The sequence below is a fragment of the Salvelinus namaycush genome, chromosome 27, assembly GCF_016432855.1.
Source record: "Salvelinus namaycush isolate Seneca chromosome 27, SaNama_1.0, whole genome shotgun sequence".
NCBI lineage: Eukaryota > Metazoa > Chordata > Actinopteri > Salmoniformes > Salmonidae > Salvelinus > Salvelinus namaycush.
The window spans coordinates 23,563,328-23,579,118 of record NC_052333.1 but is presented as its reverse complement, the minus strand read 5'-3'; the positions used below and the strand labels follow the sequence as shown (position 1 = coordinate 23,579,118).

Here is a 15,791-nt window from a genome sequence, read left to right as displayed (position 1 = left end):
AGACAGAGATGGTCAGTAGGCTCTGTCATCATCCAGACAGACAGAGATGGTCAGTAGGCTCTGTCATCATCCAGACAGACAGAGATGGTCAGTAGGCTCTGTCATCATCCAGACAGACAGAGATGGTCAGTAGGCTCTGACATCATCCAGACAGACAGAGATGGTCAGTAGGCTCTGACATCATCCAGACAGACAGAGATGGTCAGTAGGCTCTGTCATCATCCAGACACAGTCAGTTGGTTTTCAAAGGCTCAAGCTCTAGGGCAACTGATATCACAGCATTTTGTATCATGCAACAGAGCTACAATAATGTATATGGGATGCTGTACACACCTGTAATCCACGCTAGTAACCACCTGTAATCAATGCCGGTAATCATTCATTGTTATTTGAGTTTAGCTGTTAAAAGCTCAGTGCAGGCAAAAACTTGATTTTCTTGTGTTTTATATATATATTTCCATAATATGAGGTTGGAATAACACTGTGAAATTGAGAAAATTATGATAATGCCCTTTCAATGTATGAGCTGTTTGAAAAGACCGCCTGAAATGTTTGCCTGTTTTGGTGGGATGGAGTTTTGGCCTGCCTGGTGACTAGACCAATACAAATCAGTTCCAAACCTCTCTGCCAATAACAGCTAGCTTTCAGTTTTCCCCTCCCCACTCAGACCACTCCTGGAAAGTCCTAGCAAAATTCTTGTTTGAGAAATTGTTCGAGAAATTGTTTTTTGCTAAGAAGCTATTTTTGTTTATTTTTGACAATTTTTATTGAAAATAAAATCACAGAAGGGTACTTCATTTTTACCCAGAAATGATTTGCTAGTGAGATAAAAAATGGCTGCATTGGACATTTAAATGAAAAATGTAAATATCTCGGCCCTGTGTAGCGGATAAGGTGCCACCCCAGGTGAACGAGGCGGAGCCTCCTCAGGTGAAGCCAAAGGAGGTGGAGCCTGCCCTGGTGAATCTGAAGGAGAGGCAGAAGTTCTTTGAAGAGGCATTCCAGCAAGACATGGATCAGTACCTGTCCACCGGCTACCTGCAGATCGCTGAGAGGAGAGGTGAGAGACCCACCTTAACGCCTTATCATCTTCAATGGAGAAGTATGGTCACAGTGACAGATGGTGTGTGTGTGTGTGTGTGTACTGGTACATTTCCAATAAGGATTTACCCCAGTGTTTTACCCAAAAGGTTCAGATTTTTTTGTTTCGATCTACATGGGCCGGAATCTGTTTTACACTGGGCCATGGCTCCGGAGGACCTGCACCTTCTCACAAAACAACAGATTTGAATGATGCAGACATTGTTGATTTTGCTCACCACAAGTCTTTAGTGTCACACTTGATGGAAAAACAACAGCTTACATTAAGATAAAACACTGGCGACCCACTGGTGTGGGAGTAAGTCTCATTGGAAAAACACCATGTGTGTGCGTGCATGTGTGTGCGTGGCTGGCTAATAACAGTTCCCTCTCTCTTTACTCTGCCCCAACCTGCTGTCCTGCCCTGCTCTCCTCGTATCCTTGAGGTATGCCGCCTCAGCTGTCAATCATCCTTCACAGTGCACTGTGTGTTTGTAATGCATGCACCACGTGATCTTAACACAGTTATTACAACAGGTACTGTTCCTGCAAGGTGATGAATCCAGGACATTGATTGAACAGACACCACCTGGAATAATTTAAAACAGGATAGAACCATAGACACCTCCTGGAATAATTTAAAACAGGATTGAACCACAGACACCAGGCTGGAATCAATTTAGACATGATAGAACCCTACAGACATCAACCTAGAACAATTTCAGGGTTTCTGGTAAGTCAGTGAGGATTGATTAAAACAATTATTCAGATGAAGATCAGCTCTTTTGATGGAACATGATTTCTTGAAGGTTGTGTTTGAATAATCTGAAGGTTTGGGTGGGGGGGGGGGTTGTGGTGAGTAGGCGCTGAATCTGCGGTTTCTGTTCATTCAGATTTAGCCACTTTCACACCCAGAAGAATAGTCAGTTAGCTAGCATGCAAGATTTTGTGGGTTCAAATATAAATATATTTGCCAAAAGCAGTAAATGATTTTGGCTTTTTATTTCTTTGAGTTTTAAAACAAAAAGGCTTTAAGGCTCTTCCTGGACTCAGCCCCTTGCCGTTGCATTCTTGGTGAAGTTCTGTATGCGTTGGTGACTAACACCTGTGTCTTGCTGATCAGGGCCAATAGGCAGCTTTTCATCCATGGAGGTGAACGTAGACATGCTGGAGCAGATGGACCTGATGAACATGGCCGACCATGAGAGCCTTGACGTCTTCCTCCACTCTGGGGGAGAGGACAACAGCGTTGCCTCGCCCATGCTGGGTATGACACAGACACACATACATTTGTAAACAAACATGCACAGTAAACAGCAACTTCATACTTTGATTAGTTCTTGGGCACTGCACAAAACTTCCCTCTGTCTCTCAGGTCCAGACGTGGAGTCAATAACCACAGAGATCACACTGCAGGTTCCCACCCAGGCTGAGCTAAGACACAAGCTGTCCTCCCTCTCCTCCACTGACAGCCAGGACACTAAGGCCAGGGAGGATGAAGGGGGTAGGGAGGACCGCATCCACTGTCCTGTCGGGGTGCAATCATACGAGATAGAGGTTCCCCCCAACACAGGCCTAGCAGGGAGGCCACTGCTCCAGCCACTGCCCCCACCCAGAAACCAGACACTTAAACACTGAGGACAGCAGCTCACAGGCCACGTAAGGGCCAGGGTAGAAGTGAAGACACTGAACAGCCCAAACCCCTGCGAGGACTGGTTGCTATGCACTGGATGCATGGAAGAGATGCATCATTTATGTTCACTGTATTTTCATCCGTTTTGTAAAGAAATAATTCCACGTTGGACATTGTGTGGTTACAGTATTATTCCCCCCCAAATCTCTTGAATTGGTAATAAACATTTCACCCCCTTGTACTGCCATTTCTCATACTGATCCCTTAGTGCTATTTCAGAATGAAATGAAACTGGAATAGAACAACCGTTTCATAGTACCGCTCCACTAGTCTGTTGATTTATAACCCAGCCTGAACCCTTTGAACACAGGGACAGCCGACCGGCGCCACCGCAGACGAGCGCTACGTACATTCACGGTTTATTTTCTTTACTAGAGGCCATTGCACACACCTGCATATGTTTTCATAACATGGTTATATAGAATCATATCATACAGTTGCTTGACGCGCCAGCACGGCCTGCTAATGGAGTAATCGCTCACAGGTGTGGGTGATTGGCAGGTTATTGCAGAGTGAGAGGTAAACTAAGTAGCCTCTCGGTCTGGTGGGGTCTTACAGTGTTGGTTTGACACCTTTTTGTTATTACACCTTTGAGATATTTCCATTTTTGTTTTGTTTTGACCATTTGAACTTAAATGGTCTGGTAGGGCTGGCCGTCTAGAGAGTCAGGACAGAACTCGCCCTGGACAGTACGTCGTTTCCTGGGTACATTACAGACATCTGTCCACTTACCCTTGTTTCACACATTTATATCAGGTTATGGACCAGTTAGTCAGGCTTGGACCCCTAGACATGGAGAGTATACTTATTTGTAATGGCTAGTTAGTTTTTTTAACATCACATCTTCAGAACACCACAACGACAGACACGCAGGTTCAAAAGAAAAGACAGTGAATTGTCTGTACGTTTTTATTAAACCTTTAGTACAAACTGCAAAAGTAAAAAACTGGCAATATAACCAACATGAACTCTTTCCAAGTGGAAGGAAAGATGGAGATGCAGTGCTAATAAATTAACTTGCCAGACCGTGAGCAATAGTTTATACTGTAGAAAAAGAAAATTGCAAAGAAATCTGAATAAAATACATTGCAAGCCATGACAACCACTTTTTTGTTGAAAACGACCGACTTGGTTTTCATTAAATATTCCTAAAACAGTTCAGTCTTCTGTAAAGGACAACAACAACCAACAAACTGGATAATAGGATCACCTTGTCAGCCACCACTGGCAAGCTCAGTGCAACATGAGGAGCTACTACATTGTTGAATTTTCAGTACATTTTTGTGAACATATTTTCCCTTTTCTTTAAAAAAGTAAAGCTGAAAAAAAAAAAAAAATACAAATAGGGGGCCATAGCTACTCCATATCTTTGTCTTAGTGATGTAAGCAGCACTTAAAATGTATACACGTAACCAGAGCAACCCTGTAAGCATCAAACTCACACAGATGAAGAAACTGAAACGTAAGGCTTTTCTTCATCAAGCACTTCCTCCCTTGCTTCCTGTAATACCTTTAGAGGTATCATTTTCCTTCCTTCACCCCAGAAAAGGCTTGAGTATTTAAAGACATTTACAGGATTATGTACAAAAATGTATGTTGTGTTGGACCTTCTGCTAAAATAATTCATAATACATCTGAAAAAGGGAGAAACCTAAAATACACACCAAAAAACAAACAAACTTGGATTTCCATATTTCACATTTCACACCCTTTGACTAGTGACTCTACTCGCACATCAGAACAAAAACACAATCAAAATAGAAAATAAAATTATTAATGTTTACTGGTACAGATGAAACAGTAGGACTGGAAGAATGGAATGTTAACATGATTGCACATCGAGAAGAGGAGAGCCTAGAACCCTAACCCTATGGGAGAGGAGAGCCTAGAACCCTAACCCTATGGGAGAGGAGAGCCTAGAACCCTAACCCTATGGGAGAGGAAGGGGGCTAGCAGTTAGCCAGCACCCCACCTTTCTTTTGTATTGTTATACAGTAATAATAACCAACAGCACCAAAAACAATGTATCTCTTTGTTGAGTATCAGGCACAGTTTTCACTTGCTAGCGAAGGAGGCCTCCCTCCTACTACAGAGACAGAGACCAGCGGCACCTAGGTCTGTATTTCTGACATACAGCCATGGCACCGTGGTCCGTTTGACATACAGCCACGGCACCCCAGGCTGTGTTTCTGACATACAGCCATGGCACCACTAGTTCCACAAGTAACAAAGAAAAAGGAAACAACGACGACAAAATAAACACAGAAGACTTTCTCAAAATCTAAAATCAAAGCTAAAATCCCAAATAAAACAAGCCAGCCAAAACACATCTGCCTTTCAAGTTTTACCTGGTGTGGGTTAGGGAGCAACAGGCCCTGAACAACAGGAGCTTCTGCAGGCAGAGGAGGAGAATAAAAACAACTCATCTTCAAAAACTAAAGATGAGAGAAAACTTTGGGTTCTACTTGTGTCATTTCAATAAAATGAAAAAAGGAGCACCTTCTCCATTCGTCCCTTTGTTCACAGTTGAGTGACAGATGGCGATGGGTCTGACTGCACACATGGGGTGGGGGGGCAGTGAAAGGGGCACAACATTTACCTGTGAACGTTTCAATTAATGCTAACACCCCGCCCCCAAAGAAGAAACTGAAAAAACATTTTCCGTGCTAGTGCAAAAAAAGACTGCTTGTTTTCACAAGTTTGCCATACTAAGGGGGTGGGTGGGGTAGTTCGTCATAGTAAGGTTGCGTGGGAGATTTGGGGCATTATATTTTTTCTTTCTTTAAAAAAAGGACAACAGTGATTCTCCAAACTAAGATGGAGGGGCAGTGGGCGGTGTTAACTTCCTCATGTGACGGCTGCGGGAGACAGGTGGGAGGAGGAGAGGCGGGACAGGGACACCTCCACGGTCTCTCTCTTCCGGGGTCCGCGTTTAGGTGGTGGTTTGATGGGGCTTGCACCGTTACATTTCTCAGTCGTCTTCCCCAGGACCTTGCCACACACCTGCTTCACCAAGCTGTTGATCTGCTCCTGGGGGGGCGAAGGCACGAGGGATCAGACAGAACATATGCGTTATAATGAACACTACACTAGAAATTAACAAATATCATATGTATCCAAACATTGCATGTTACACCACTCCGCTGTTGAAGGTTCTGATCAATTCTACTCAGATAAGAGCGGGTCATCCCAGCAAACCAAAATTGTTCCAAAAAAGTTCGAATAACACAAAAACAGTCCAGTTGTGCTGATGATGATACAATTTTTGTATAAAACATTCACCTGATTGCAAGACCATTCCCAGAACACATGTAGTTATTACATTACCTGAAAACGTAAGAAACTTAGGGGATTGTTCTGTGCGGGTTGTTACAGATGTTGTGCACAACATTTTTGTGAATGTTAGGAAGACATTCCAAGCATATTTCATTTAAAACATTAAAAACATTTTATCTAAAACATTAAGAATGTTTTCATCATAATGTTCGATAGAAACCGAATCAGAACTTAAGCCTCTATTCAATCCGTATCCTGGAAGTTCAGCCTTAAAGCCCAATTTAAAGGCAATGTTCCCACGGTGGCAGAGACAGTATTCACGTTAAATGCTGCATACGATGGCTCAATCAGAAATGTTATGATCATTTTCCATCGCGCAATCTGTAACGCTTCAGCGATAAATTGAATAGAGCCCTTAATGGGAATTTTAGCTAATGTCCTGGGAATGTTCCAGGTTTGCTGGGATGGAATCTTACCTCATCGTAACGATACATCATCTTGAGGCCTCTGCAGGACTTGTGATTCTCCACGTATCTCAAAGCACACTCCAAACAGAAGACTACGTTTTCATTCTCCTGGACCACCTGGGATGGACATCATAACTCAGAATTCAACACATCTTTTCATGGAATGGTAAACTAAATTCATCTTTACATTTAAACCATTTAGCTGACGCTCTTATCCAGAGCGACGCACAGGAGCAATTAGGGTTAAGTGCCTTGCTCAAGAGCACATGGACAGATTTGTCACCTAGTCAGCTTATGGATTCGAACCAGCAACCTTTTGGTTACTGGCCCAACGCTCTTATCCGCTAGGTTACTTGCCGCCCCGTACATGGAGTGGTTAACTACATTCACCCTTGCCCAGCACCAGCTCTAGTCCCAACCCAAATTAACACTATTCTCCATAACCCAGCCCTAACCCTAGCACTATTCCCCATGGGCCAGCTCTCACCATGGACAGGTAGCAGAGGTGTTGGCAAGTCTGGCAGCGTCTCTCTGACGACTCCAGCGCCAGCCACTTCCTGGGTTTCTTGCGTCCATCACCGGGCACCAGGCTGTTATCATGTGTTCCGTAGCGGGCAGAGGACAGAAGCCCTGCCTCGTACAGTTCCTGCCGTTGTCTCATCTCTATGTTCCTATTAGAGCGGAGCAACACAACTCAGTGATTCAGAACACGACAATTCACAACGTTGTGATTAAAGCTCAGTATTAACGGTTTGCTGTATTATCTAAAGGTCTTTCCGCCCTGATGTAGACACTAAGCCCATCCATTAAATCATGGAGTGTATTTGAAACAGAAGATTTTGGGGTATTTTCAACATGGCTTTGACCACAGTTAGACTGAGCTATGTCTTTGATCATACTGGCAGGCAACAGAGGATGAAGAATGAGGCCGTAACAGCATCCATGTTTTGATGTGCCCGGTTTCCATGGCTACCGACCTGAGGTCTTTGAGAAGAGCGGAGATCGTAGTCAGAATGTGCCCGTTCTCGCGTTTGGATTCGGCCGTGGCGATCTGATAGAGTAACTTCTCCATGGAGAAGGGTTTGGCTATGTGCCGGCATTTCAGGTCCTACAGTGGGAAGGCAGAGAGACACTGCGTTAACACAGAACTTTGACAGAATATCCTACAGCCTTTTGTATCAACCAGATTACATATGACACTACACTAATCAACAGGGGAAAAAACCTGCATAGACTGTAGCGCAGTGCTGCCCAACCCTGTTCCTGGAAAGCTACAATAACCTCCTGTAGGTTTCCGCTCCAACCCCAGTTGTAACTAACCGGATTAATCTTATTAACCACCTATTAGAATCAGGTGTGCTAAATTACATTTGAAGCCAAAACCTACAGGACGCAGTAGCTCTCCAGGAACAGGGTTAGGCTAGTGCTCCCGAGTGGCGCAGCGGTCTAAGGCACTGCATCTCAAGTGCTAGAGGCGTTAATACAGACCCTGGTTCGATCCCGGGCTATATCACAACCGGCTGTGATCTGGAGTCCCATAGGGCGGCACACAATTGGCCCAGCGTTGTCTGGGTTAGGCCGTGGTAGGCCGTCATTGTAAAATAAGAATTTGTTCTTAACTGACTTGCCTGGTTAACTTCTCTAGGGTAGGGGGCAGCATTCGGAATTTTGGATTAAAAGCATGTCCAAATTAAACTGCCAGCTACTCATCCCCAGAAGATAAGATATGCATAGTATAAGTAGATTTGGATAGAAAACACTCGGAAGTTTCTAAAACTGTTTGAATCATGTCTGTGAGTATAACAGAACTTATTTAGCAGGCGAAACCCCGAGGACAAACCATTCAGATTTTTTTTTTTTAGGTCACTCTTTTCAATGCGTTTTCATTGGGAAAACAGATTTCTAAGGGACCTGCTTGCAGTTCCTACCGCTTCCACTGGATGTCAACAGTCTTGAGAAATTGGTTGAGGTTATTCCTTTGTGTAATGAAGAAGTACGGCCATCTTGAACGAGAGTCACTTGAAGTGTCCTGTTAGATAGAAGCGCGTGACCAGAAAGCTAGCTATAGTTGGTTTTAATCCTGTATTGAACACAGATCATCCTGTCTTCAATTTGATCGATTATTACCGTTAAAAAAATACCTAAAGTTGTATTACAAAAGTAGTTTGAATTTTTTTTGCAAAGTTTACAGGTAACCTTTGAGATATTTTGTAGTCACGTTTGAGCAAGTTGGAACCGGTGTTTTTCTGGATCAAACGCGCCAAATAAATGGACATTTTGGATATATATCGACGGAATTAATCGAACAAAAGGACCATTTGTGATGTTTATGGGACATATTGGAGTGCCAACAGAAGCTCGTCAAAGGTAAGGCATGAATTATATTTTTATTTTATTTCTGCGTTTTGTGTCGCGCCTGCAGGGTTGAAATATGCTTCTCTGTCTTTGTTTACTATTATGCTATCCTCAGATAATAGCATCGTTTGCTTTCGCCGAAAAGCCTATTTGAATTCTGACATGTTGGCTGGATTCACAACCAGTGTAGCTTTAATTTGGTATCTTTCATGTGTGATTTAATGAAAGTTCGATTTTTATAGTAATTTTCATAGTAATTAATTTGAATTTGGCGCTCTGCATTTTATCTGGCTTTTTGCCAAGTGAGACAGTAGCGTCCCGCCTAAACTCAGATTTTTCGATATAAATATGAACTTTACCGAACAAAACATACATGTATTGTGTAACATGAAGTCCTATGAGTGTCATCTGATGAAGATCATCAAAGGTTAGTGATTCATTTTATCTCTATTTCTGCTTTTTGTTACTCCTCTCTTTGGCTGGAAAAATGGCTGTCTTTTTCTGTGACTTGGCTCATACCTAACATAATCGTTTGGTGTGCTTTCGTCGTAAAACCTTTTTGAAATCGGACACTGTGGCTGGATTTACAACAAGTGTATCTTTAAAATGATGTAAAATACTTGTATGTTTGAGGAATTTAAATTATGGGCTTTCTGTTGTTTTGAATTTGGCGCCCTGCAGTTTCACTGGCTGTTGACGAGGTGGGACGCTACCATCCCACATACCCTAGAGAGGTTAAATCTAAATAAATAGATATACTGTGGTAGACAATGAGCTATGTCTCTAAATGGCCACAGGGTGGCAGCTCCGGCTTCAGACTCACCTTAGCAGCCTCATATCCCAGGTTCATCCACTGGGGGGTGGCAAAATGCACGGTTTCCGACACACTGTAGCCACAGCAGACCTTGGACACAAAGGTCCCGGGGAAGCAGACCACAAACTGACCGCTCTGCTGGACGGTGCGGTGGACCTTGATACCCTCTCGACAAAGCACCTCTGGAGAGATCATGATGTTCTTCTCCAGCATCTCCAGCCCGGGGGTCCCGTTGGCCTGCAGCAGTGTGTGAACCACCTTGTCAAGCTTCACCTTCTCCTCAGCAGGAACAGAATACCTGGTAGGGCGAGAAAGAACCAATCAAGCTCATGCAAGAGTGTGTGTGTGTTATGCTGGACATCAGCTGTGCTGTGTAACCCCTCAGCTTTGAACAGTCAGAGTTAAGTCTGTGCTTATGCTCTGCCTCAAAAGGTTAGAGAGAAGATTGAGAACGAGAATGAGATCCTAAAGAGGTGGCTTTCCTGTGGAGATCATAGCCTGTAGAGTTCTGTCCGTCTGTGGTTTCATCTGTCAAATGGAGGACCTTGAATGCATAATAGAATGAGACCTCTTTTTAAACAGACTCACTGGACAACTAAGTCCAATAGTGTAACAGACTTATGCTTGTCCTAGTGCATCCCAAATTAGCACTTCCTGTATCTTTAGGACATGCCGTTAGACTGTCTAGCCCTTCCTGTAACTCTAGGACATGCAAACACAATGAAAAGATGAGTGGAACATTCATACTTCAAGATAGCAGGCAGTCAATTATGATGATTATGACTTGCCTTCATCTCAGGAACCTCCTAGCACATTTCTACTCACCTGTGTCACCACCAATGGGCAGGTAGCACACATGGGGAGGGAGGGTTGGGCTGGTGGATGTCTACAGCCACTGCCCTTTCTCAAACCCTTCATTACCATTACATTCAAGTTGGGCTAATGCAAAGAGATTAAACATTGCCTTCATAACAGGTCAATACACAACACAGCCTGTGGCTCTACATATTTTCAAAAGACTGGCGTGTGTTCAATGAAGGTGGAATTTGATCAGCTAATTACAAGTCTGATCCGAGTTATCAATGGCATTATGCTTTATATCACATATTCCATGTCACCTTAGGAAAAACCACACATCTTTGTAATGTCCTTGTACAGTACACATGTACCTGTGAGGAGAAAGAGAAACCCAGAGGTGGTCATGTTGGGATACTTACCAAATGCAGTCAGCACCAGTGTGTAAGTAATCAATGTATGGAAGGCGGTTTTGGTCTCGAGACCAGCATGAGGTAGAAAAGACCATGCCAATGTTCAGCCAAGGAATGGTGACCCCTACGGGGAGAGAGAGAAAAGTCCATTTTAACATAGCAGACACCACAACAGGCATCACATTGTCTCAGAAAGACGTGTGCCTCAGGGGTGAGGATGACGGGTTAGAAATCTCACCGGGCACAGCTCCAAGATGCCGCAGAATGGATCCAGAATTATTAGGGAGGACAGTGAGGTTCCATCCATGTCTGAAACAGAGAGAACAGTCATTAACACAGTGGCCAGTCAAGAGATATATTTTTAACTCTATGGTTATTACGCCACGTATTACTGTGTTTAGGGTGTGATGACATTGGGTTTTCTTACTTAGAAAATGGCTCTGACTTTCCCACGGGGAAGCCACTTCCGTGTGTGTTGGTGTCCACTTTCCCATAATGCACTGCCACATGGCAGTGCCTCTGCTCCACTATCCTCCAGTATTCCTGCTGTAAAGGAAGACAAATAGGAGAAGTGATAGATACATCTGCGTACTGAACAAAACAAAATGTACAGTGACTAATAAATGGAGGTCAATGGCATGCTACAGTAGTGAGCTGACCTCTACATGAAGCCAGTAGGGATTGAGACTAGTTCCATTCTTACCTCGACCTCAGCAGCCCCAGGCTCTTTGTTAAAGCACATGATCATGGTGTTCCTGGCTATCCTGAAGAAGTTGGTGAGAGATACAGATTTCCCCTGCAACAAGAGAAGCCACATCAGGATAGTACAGCTAGCATCAAACAAAGTCAGGTACCCAGTAAACGCAAACGCCATCCTATAGACGAGCCTTGAAGAGAAACATATACATACCACCAGGGCATAATTCTGCAATGAAAAATGAAAGGAAAGACTAGATGACCTCAGTGTACTGTATTGCAAGTCTCTGCAGCTGCATGTCTGTCCTGAAAGTTTCCGAGCTTGACTGTAGTTAATATGAACCTTCACCGGGACACCTCCTCAGAATGGAGGGGTGTTGAGTCTATAAATCTGCCTGTACCGTCCCTGGATTTAATACCCCGCTGAAAGACACCCTCTCCTCACCCCTCTTCTATGTGAGAGCTAGGTTACTGTACTGAACTCACATCTCATGGGTCTGCTTGTGTTGGGGATTTGGTTACAAGAAAAAGAGGGAAAAGATTGAAATGGAATCCAGAGTAGAACAGTGTTTGAGATGTCATGATCAGACATGCAGCAGGTTCAGAGGAAGGAGACAGTTAGAAACAACATGCACAACATCACACTCAGGCTCTTCCATGAGAAGAGCAGCAGGGGCAACATCTGGTTCACGAAGCTGTGGTGTGTGTGTGTGTGTGTGTGTGTGTGTGTGTGTGTGTGTGTGTGTGTGTGTGTGTGTGTGTGTGTGTGTGTGTGTGTGTGTGTGTGTGTGTGTGTGTCTCTCTCTCAATGTTTGGGCAGGGGTAACAGAGGCAGAGCAGAACGATGTTGAGTAGAGAGGCAGTGGCCTGCTGTCTGTGGGTCCATTTCACCCAGCTCAGCACTGACCTACATTCCATCAGCTAGAACAACAGAGCTGGCAGACAAACAGGAAGACTGGAGCTACACTACCAGGTTTCCCTTCCTCTTGTAGCATGAGCAGAGCATGAGAGTAATGAACAAAAACACTCATTTAAAAAGGATGTGCAAAGTTGTTGCCCTTGCATCACCTTGTAAATACACTTGTGCTGGTCACTGAGAACCCCCTTCTCCTCATCCTCATCTTCCTCCTGCTGTGTCATTTCCCCATTCCTCTTTTCCTGAGAGAACAGCCTCCGGCGTCCCACCTTGAGCTGCTGACTGTCCAGCTCCTTCAGCCGGCTGCACAGCTGACCGTTGCTGTGCTGCACCAGACTGCCGGCCAGCCCGTTCTTGGGCTCGTAGCGTGGCAGGGTCAGGCTCCTGTCTGTGTGGCCCTCCAGGGGCCCCCTGCGACGCTCCAGGCCCTCCTTCTCCTGCAGCACCTCCCTCTCCAGGCGTCGGTGCTCCTCTAGGGACAGAGAGTCATAGGACAGCAGGTACTGGAGGTAGGACTCCTGCAGCTTGGCTAGACGGTCCTGCGCTGACTTGGGGATCCGCAGCAGATCAGCCAGTTTACTCCACTTCTTCAGGTCCATAACCTGCTGCATGCCGCCCATGTCATTAATCAGCTGGAAGAACCGAGCCAGGTCCACCTCGCAGCCACCTGGGGGGAAAGAGACAGATCTATGGGGTCAGATAGAGTTAACCCTAAACCCACAGCCGACTGGGGAGAGAGAGATGGGTTAGGGTCTATGGCCGTGAGTTTAACACTCCTACAGTAATGATCTAATCAAATTGGTCACATACAAATATTTAGCAGATGTTATTGCGGGTGTAGCGAAATTCTTGTGTTCCTAGCTCCAACAGTGCAGTAGTATGATAGCACTACATCGGCCGTATTCTCAAACCGATTCAGTAAACATTTATTTCAGCCATATAGACTGACTGGGCTAGAGGCTGTTTAAAACACATCAAGCTGCTGAGTGAGAGATCTAAAGTGACAGACAAGCTGCTGGGTATAGTTTTATTGTCTCAGACATACAGGCCACATCTGAACATTCATATTGACCTCACAGTATAAATACCAGATACGGTTGGTGGAATGCAACAAACATTTTATTGGATTGTCAATACTGTTGATACCCAATTTTTGTGATGTTTGCTAAAGAGGTCCGTTTTGCGACAGTCGTCCAGCCTACGTGAGTGTGTCTGACTAACTGATGACCAGTGTTAGGGTTGTGTTGCTGGTAAAGTAGGGACAGTCTGAGTTAGACTCACCGATGAGTGGTGGGTCTTCCATGGTGATGCCCTGAGATTTGAGGTGCTTCTTGATGCAGGCTAGCCTCTGTACGTTAGGGCCCCAGCGACGGCCTAGCTTGTGGATGCGCTGCACCTGGGTCACAAAGCGCATCTCATCGTTCAGTTTGCACTCTGGGCGCCAGTCAGCCGGGGGAACCACCCGACACAGTCCGCAGGGCTCCGCCCCCTCCCGCACAGAGTCCAGGTACACCAGGGGGTCCTGGAACTCCCGCTGGGTGGGACTGAACTCTGGTGCCTCACCCAACGCTGCCCAGCTCGCCCTGCTCCTCTCCGCCCTCTCCTTCTCCCTTTCCCACTCCCTGTCAGGTCGGGGCTCTGCTGGTTTGTGAGGGGTATGCCCGGGGGTGTGGCCAGGGGACTCTGAGGTAGTTGAGCGGTTAAGGGTGTGGTTAGGGTTAGAGGCAGCCTGCGCCCGGTGCTGTGCTTGTCTGATGAACATCAACTTGCCGGCTGACGCTCGCTTGGGCCGCTGACGCCCTGGCTCTGGATTGGCTAGTGGTGTGGAGGGAGGGGGTGGGGCTAGCAGGGAGGGGGGAGGGGTGGTTTCCATGACGATGTGTCCGTTAGGGACCGAGGCCTTGCCCTGACATGCTTTCTTACTGCGTGTCTCCAGAGGGCTGCTATGGTTCTGTTTGGTCTTCTTACGGTTGCGGTTAGTCTCCAGGACGACCAACTTACCCTGGGAGTCAGCCACCGCCCCGATGGCAGCCACCGCCACCTCCAGCCTCCGCTTGGAGTTCCTCAGTCCCTCACGCCCCTGCCTGCCCACCTCCTGCTTGGCACAGAGGTGCCCGTTGAGGCGCACTCCGCCCCCGTTGGTCACCTTGTGCACCCCATTGGATAATAGCACCTGTTTGCTTGTTTTTGCTTTGCTATTCTGGGCTTTTCCTGAGTTGGAGAGGGGGAGTCGCTGGTGGCGCTGGAGGTGGTTGTGGTGGCGATTGTTGCTATGGGCTCTATGGGTAGCAGCAGTGCTGTGTTTGCGCTTGTTCAGTTTGGTTTTCTTCACCAGTTCTCGTTTTCCTTTGGTGTATGTGACGAGGCCATTCACAGTTTTGGACGGCAGTCTGAAGTCTTTCGTTTTTTTGGCACCGGCCGTGTGCATGCCTGTCTGGGACGCCCGTGTGACTCCGTTCACTTTAGAGACCTGAGAGTGGGAGGCAAGAGAGAGAGACCAGAAACATGGAGTTGTTTATTCACATACTGTAGTGCAGCAACATAGAACACAGAATCCCTGCACTAACACACACTCTCAGGAGCTGGAGCTTCACATTGAAGTAAAAACTCCAAGCAAACATTAACACGCTGAAACATCTATAAAAAAGTAAAGAGTTAGGGTTAGAACTAAATGCTATGCAGAAATTGCTGCCATTCATTAAAGCCTATACAGGGTTGCTGTACTTTCAAATCAGCTAGTTATAAACAAACACTCTTCTCACAGGGCAAAAAACAGATCAATCAGCTTCAACAACAGATGAAAAAGCCATCCCGGCCCTAACATGAAGAGTGAGGTTCACTTCAGAGCCAACTGCTGTATGTACAAAACACTACATAAAATGGGTTACTACTTGAAACCCCATCCCAGCAGAAAGACAGTTTTATTTGGTATGGTTTCTTTAAGCTCTTTAAAATGGCGAAAATACGTTTTTTTTTGTTGCAGATCTGAGAACCCCTGCTGAACATGTGAGCTCTAATGTAGGTAGTTTGGGTTACGCCGGGGACCTCACTGGCCAATGGCCGCTGGGGGAATGAAGCCACCCAGACCCACCAGCGGAAGAAGCAGAGTCGACTCCTTCTCTCAGTTCCCTCTCTCCCGTCATGTTGTTTACTTGCCCTAGTTTTAGTGCTGCCCCTAAACCACCCTCCCCAGAACATGATACAGACTAGCATCAACATGAACAGGAACAAACTTCATTCATGTTAATATACATGTGTGTGTGTAGTAAAATGGAAACGGTGTGTG

The 15,791-nt window shown here is 45.6% G+C and overlaps 1 protein-coding gene across 2 annotated transcripts in view; it reads right to left on the bottom strand.

Annotated features, from left to right (window-relative positions):
- Positions 1-3,668: 3,668 nt before the first annotated feature.
- The window catches only part of LOC120022477 (protein Jumonji-like), a 92,433-nt gene continuing 80,310 nt past the window's right edge, over positions 3,669-15,791 (bottom strand). For both annotated transcript variants that reach the window (XM_038966395.1, XM_038966397.1), the window contains 11 exons: positions 13,787-14,975; positions 12,658-13,172; positions 11,597-11,689; positions 11,321-11,439; positions 11,132-11,202; positions 10,903-11,017; positions 9,695-9,983; positions 7,494-7,624; positions 7,004-7,187; positions 6,526-6,633; positions 3,669-5,803 (listed from right to left, as the gene is read on the bottom strand). In XM_038966395.1, the coding sequence (XP_038822323.1) occupies positions 5,621-5,803; positions 6,526-6,633; positions 7,004-7,187; positions 7,494-7,624; positions 9,695-9,983; positions 10,903-11,017; positions 11,132-11,202; positions 11,321-11,439; positions 11,597-11,689; positions 12,658-13,172; positions 13,787-14,975 (2,997 nt within the window). In that variant the 3' untranslated portion in view covers positions 3,669-5,620. The remainder of the gene's footprint in view (positions 5,804-6,525; positions 6,634-7,003; positions 7,188-7,493; positions 7,625-9,694; positions 9,984-10,902; positions 11,018-11,131; positions 11,203-11,320; positions 11,440-11,596; positions 11,690-12,657; positions 13,173-13,786; positions 14,976-15,791) is intronic.